General features: G+C 41.4%; 1 protein-coding gene across 1 annotated transcript in view; it reads left to right on the top strand.

The window, feature by feature from the left end:
• The first annotated feature begins 3,277 nt into the window (after positions 1-3,277).
• The window catches only part of ppifb (peptidylprolyl isomerase Fb), a 4,733-nt gene continuing 1,929 nt past the window's right edge, over positions 3,278-6,081 (top strand). The window contains exons 1-4 of the mRNA XM_008298707.1: positions 3,278-3,532; positions 3,679-3,709; positions 5,592-5,680; positions 5,758-5,854. Coding sequence (XP_008296929.1) covers positions 3,380-3,532; positions 3,679-3,709; positions 5,592-5,680; positions 5,758-5,854 — 370 coding nt within the window. The 5' untranslated portion in view covers positions 3,278-3,379. The remainder of the gene's footprint in view (positions 3,533-3,678; positions 3,710-5,591; positions 5,681-5,757; positions 5,855-6,081) is intronic.

The raw sequence follows: 6,081 nt of genomic DNA, 5'->3' as shown, positions 1-6,081 counted from the left end.
AAAGAGACATCCAATCAAAAACAAACAAATCCATCTTTTAACAGATCCACTGCCACATTTTCATTCTTTTGCTATCTGAATTGAAACTTTCAAACAATCCCATGGAAGTCATTTCATATTTTTCCTTCTTGTTTTTTCAAGTGAGCCAATTTGGCGCATAAGGCAGCACCCCAAATCTGTAGTTGCACAATCACAATAAAGGGCCATTTCTCTGGGGGATGTTGTTTAAAAAAGAAAAAGAAAAAAAAAAGGTAAATAATGATTTAAAAAAAAAAAAAAAAAGACAGAGAGGAAGGGCACGTTGGTTAGTCTGGCCTGGAGAGGATGCTTAGGGCAAGACTGGGTCAAACGTCCCGAGGATGCCTGTATATATGTAAATTAATATAGAGACATGTGAACAGAAATGTATTCATTTTCCCTGGGAATGTGCATTGTTTCTTCAGAATAATAAAAAGCTTGCAACCCCTCTACTGGAAGTGGCTGAATATGGAAAATGAAACTCGTTAGTTAGTGTCTGTGGGTATCTCTCAGCATTTCGTTCCCCCTCTGTAATATACTTTCACCTCTTTCGTTAGGGGAACTGGGACAGCTATGTTTTACATGTAATATTTAGCCTAAGTGTTCTAGTCTGTCACCTGCATACTCTTGAGGTGCTAAAGCTTAAAAACAAAAAAAAAGAAGAAAAAAAAAAAGACAAGGTTACAGAGAAAATCGCTCGGAGGCGACGGAGAGCGGGCAGCGGGAGGGACGGGTCCAGAAGATTGTAACCAAATCCATAGTTTGTACAATTTTTTGATATCATGAACAGTTGGAAAAATGACACAATCTGAGGTGATTCATGCAAATGTGGCCATTGTCTCTATGTTTGTACATTGTATGTACAATCATTTCATATTCTAAACTGGTCAGAAAATAAAGGAACTAATTGTGATTTTTAGTCTTGCAGAACTGTATGTAGTTAGATGATGTGACAACCTAATATTTATCTAATAAATATGTATTCAGATGATACCTGTACGTCGCTGTGGTTCTGTCTTTTGTGTGTCACAATCCGACATGAAGACCTGAACGCGTCCCTCGTGGCTCCGGTTTTCCTCACATTTTGATTAACGTGGCTGAAGGTCAGCTCTGCCTCGTGTGGAAAAAAGAAGATACCGGCGCCGCATTAATCAGCGCATCAGAAATAAAACCGGACAAGGTTGCTCATCGGAGTGACGCTTTGAAGAGCTGAGAAAGTAAACGAAGCACAAACTGGTTAACTGTCTGACTCACGCTGCTGTAACTCCCACAGTCTGAACACTACACGCTCACATATTTCATGTGGAGATCGTCATCTGTCGCCCACAGTGGAGGAAACTAGGCCACACAAGTTTTGGAGATACAAACCATTAGTTTAATGGCTGGAGAGACTCGGTTCGAGTGTTACACAACCACAGGGAGACGGTGTGAAGTGTGTGCGTCACGGTGACCTGAAAAAAATAATGATTCACATGCAAATGGAGGGAATAATGTTGAAGTGACTGAGGGAGGTTTAGACACAAACAGGCACTTGGCTGAGAGGCAGAGAAACAGACAGTGGACGGGGTTGAATATGTGGATGAAGGGCCTCCATCACTGCTGCTGCTGATGCTTCAGATGCTTTGGTGCTGCTGCTAAAGTGACGTGTAAACACAAAACATCCATTACATAAAAACACAGTCATTTTGGTTGTGACGGACGTGGCAGACCCGGCTGGCTTCACATCAGGAGGAGAGAGCACAAAAATAAGTGTTTCTGTTGTTCGCCCACCTTTTTATTTCCTTTAGCACCTTCCTCCTGATTTGTTATATCTGCTCTCAGATGTACGTCGCTTTGATCGTAGAATTGAAGAGTTTGTTTTTCATTTATTTTTTTGGTTGTTTTCTTGAGATAATATCAGTCAAACTGAGGCTGTGTGGATCTGACTCAGTAGAAATGACAACAACAGCTTTAGCTTTAGTTTGATTGGTGTTGTCTCAGGCTTCAGGTGGCTCTGTGGTTAGCACCATCGCCTCACAGCTAGAAGGTCGCCAGTTGGCGTCCCGGTGAGGACACCCGGGATCTTCCTGCGTGGAGTCTCCATGTTCTCCCCGTGCAGCGTGGGTTCTCTCCGGGTTCTCTGGCTTCCTCCCACAGTCCAGAAACATGCTGAGGTTAATTGGTGATTGTAAATTGTCCGTAGGTGTGAATGTGAGTGTGCTTGGTTGTCTGTCTCTAAGTGTAGCCCTGTGATAGACTGGTTACCTGTCCAGGTGAACCTGCCTTCACCCTGAGTCGGCTGGGATAGACTTCAAGGTGTAGAGATGATGGATGGATGGTTTTGTCTCAGGCAGAAGATTGAAAGGGGGGTTTTCTGAAGGTTTGTGAAGATGCAGTTCTCTGTTCTTGCACATGAACTCTTCAGTTGTATAGATGGGGTATATCACCTCTTTAGCGGTCACATGACAGTTGGTATTTTTTTGTGCAAACAATGATTATTTTCATTGCCAATTAAACTGCTGTTTTTCACCTCACAAAGTTAATTCATATTTGTCTATATCGTGTCAAAAAAAGGTGAATATTGTCCTGTACAGTCTATCATAATAATATTAAGAATTAACCCTGTCCAGGACTTTCATGTTGCCCTACGTAGAAGGTATTTGGGGGTCCAGAATATGTGCAAGATATTTGTTGGTATTCATTACAGACGTTTATATGATGTTAAATACATTTTGACGTATGTTTGGTACCAAATGCTGACAAATGTCCCTCTTTTAATATTTAAAAGAAATCTTTAAAAATAAAAACACAGTACCTGTCACCTAAACCAAATGGCCTGAGGTCCAAAAGAGGCCAAAAGTCCTGAACAGGGTTAATGTGATGATGAATGTTGTTGTTGTTGTTGTTGTTGTTGTTGTTCTTATGTTCATATATGTAACTTTATTTGTGTGTCATCTTTCTAAAACAAAGCTAGGAGGTGCTTCACACTAAAACAAATCTGAGATTAGGGAAATAATGAAATCAAACTATAGCAAATAAATAAGATCCTAAACCTGTAACATAAAAATATAAAATTAATTTACGTGTTTTAAAAATATGATTGAATGAATTGATTTGAAAAACGTTTTAAATTTTAAAAATAACGTGAAACAATAAAAATAAGAAAAATGATCCTAAAATATAAGTTATAGATCAAATATATATCAATTTCTTCCCAACTGCGCTGAAGAATACGGTTCCTTGAAATCTCGTGTAATCTCGCGAGACCTTCCCCGGAACCAAACGTCCGGTTGTGTAAGGAAACTTCCTGCTCTGCTGTGCGGCAGCGTGACTTTCACAGGACCTGAGCGTGGTGGTGCTGGAGCTCCACAGCTGCTTCAAGATGCTGCTTCTATCGAACCGGATCAAGTTCTGCTCTCTGGCCTTCACCGCGGCCCGCCTCTACAGCAGCGGACCGGCGGCCGCCAACAAGAACCCGACCGTGTTCTTCGACATCGCCGCAGACAACCAGCCGCTGGGCAGAGTCACCTTCGAGGTGAGACCCAGACAGTCCTCAGAGTTCTGCTGCCTTTAATCAGTCAGTGTGTGCATGTTCATGAATGAAGGAGAAGCTGCTGTGTTGGACTTTGAGAGCAGCTCGTTCCCGTTTGACCCTTCAGGCGTTTTATTTTCTTTCTGCAGCTCAACGCGGAGGTGGTACCGAAAACCGCAGGTAATTATGGGCTGTCCTCCGTCCAACCGGTTCGGCAGCTGGATTATACAAGTGTTGGGTTAATTGTCTGGAAAAAAGTTGATATGACTTCAAAAAGTGCAGCTCAGCGGAATATTTAATGACATGTTGTTAATAATCTTAATTTAATATTAATTTATTGTTTATTATTGTTTCAAGAAATGAGTGACAAAGCTGAAAATGGATCACAAGATTGATTTTTTAAATTTCATTGATCATTTTTACTATAAAAAAAAAGACTTTAATTGTAAACACCATACAGTGAATTTAACCAGTGGTGGCTTTATCAAGGTGCACAGTTTAATATCAACAGAATAATTTAAATAAATGTACACATAAATACAATTAAATAACGACGAAGCAGTTATTATTATTATTGTTATTATTATTATTATTATTGTTGTTGGTTTTTTATGTCTTTATATTAAATAGTCAGTGAGCTTCTGAGTTGCCCCTAGTGGATAAATAAAGTTTTATTGATTTTATTTCACCTTTTATTTCACCAGGTGAGTTAATTAAGAACTGGTTCTCGTTTCCAGTAACGAGCTGGTCAAGAGGCGGCACACAAACTAGATGAACAGGTTTTATGTGCAGCAGCTCACACGATGTGACAAAACAAATAAAGAGGCCAGAGACGGGTCCAGTGGTTCTGGACGACGAGCGTCTGAGGAGGACCAACAGTTTGGCTCCTCTGTGCACCAGACGTCCATCAGGTCACTGCTTAGATGGAATATTTTTCCAGAAAACCTGCGTCAGAGGATGAACAGCCTCCATCATCCCGGGTCGTGCTGGTCCGCTCTGAGCCAGGGAGGAAACCTTTCAGGGATTTGCTCATGCAGGCAGAACTCTTAGTGCTTTGGTGGCGTTTTGGATCCATTTAAACTATCAAACACTCTGTGGAACAATTTTCTTTTGGCTGCTGATCAAATATCTGGCACGCATCAGTCTGGTCTGATTATCTCCATCAGTAAATGAAGCCTCTGTAGAGCACCAGGTTGGTCGTAATGAGGAGTTTTTGTAGGTTCAGGGTCACAAAAATAAAGATTATTCAGTCAGATGGGTTTTATTTTGATTGAACGAAACCATAATTGTTTAACGCGAGTATTGTTTCTGTATTGATATAATTAAAACATTAAAGGATGTCTGATCGAGAACCGCATTGTAATTAACTGGAGGATGAAGTTAATGAGTTTTTAGGTGCTATACATGCTTTATGTGAACAGTAGGGGGCAGTGAGGAGCACGTTCTGGTCAGTTTCTGGCACCAGTTTGTGCATTAGTTCAATATATGTATATAATGGATTATAATGCAGTAAGACTCTCTGAAATATTAATGCTCGTGTCGATCAGTTTATCTTATTTAATCTTATCCCTGCTGAGGCCTACAGAGGCTCTTCTATGTCTTTGGTTTGGGGGAATAACCTCACAAGAACCTCATAATAACCTCAGTGATGTTTACTTTATAAACCTCTGGACCTGAGTACGTTCAGAACGTGTCACCAGTAGGAACGATTGAGGAGGATCTTCAGGAAAAGTTTAATCTCAGCTTGTTTCCCTGAACCTGCTGTTAATCTGTCAGAGGGATCGTGGCGTCAAACCTTTTCAAAATAAAAGTCTGCTTTTTTCATGTTTTTAATTCAGGAGACACATACACATGTTGTAAATATTAAGGGGAACATATCCCATCAAAATCTTCGCCCACATCCCTACAGACACGTCTTAGTCTGACGTTGCCGACCTCGGTTCCTCATTTTTAAAACGACCACAAAGACAGAACTGGTTGAACCATCAGGAGAGAGAAGCGACTCTTTCAAAGCTCTGGACTGTCAGAGGACCGAGACACTGACGCAAAATCTGTCCTGCAGAAAACTTCCGAGCGCTGTGCACGGGAGAACATGGCTTCGGTTACAAAGGATCAACCTTCCACAGGGTGATCCCTCAGTTCATGTGCCAGGTAGGCTTCTCCCTTTACCTCACCTTTGTTGTGCTGCGTGCGGTTGCTGGGCTGTAACCACGGCGATGTGTTTCCAGGGTGGAGATTTCACTAATCACAATGGGACTGGAGGGAAGTCGATCTATGGGTGGAAGTTTCCTGACGAGAACTTCAAACTGAAGCACACCGGACCCGGTAATTATCAGACAGGAACGGACACGATGCGTTTTATTGGATATTTTACAGCGAGATGACATCACAGGAATGTTAAAGAATATTTTATTTCTAACATTCACAGCGAGTCAGTCTGTCCAAATTCAGAAATCAGCTCCTCCCTGAAACAGAACCGGGCTGCCACACCGCAGCATGAAGGCCCAATACGTCACTGCAGAGTGTAATTAGATCTAATAGGTGCAGCACAG

The sequence above is a fragment of the Stegastes partitus genome, unplaced genomic scaffold (genome assembly GCF_000690725.1).
Source record: "Stegastes partitus isolate 25-593 unplaced genomic scaffold, Stegastes_partitus-1.0.2 Scaffold1342, whole genome shotgun sequence".
Taxonomy (NCBI): domain Eukaryota; kingdom Metazoa; phylum Chordata; class Actinopteri; family Pomacentridae; genus Stegastes; species Stegastes partitus.
The sequence above is the reverse complement of the archived record's forward strand: the minus strand, read 5'-3'. Positions and strand labels throughout refer to the sequence as shown.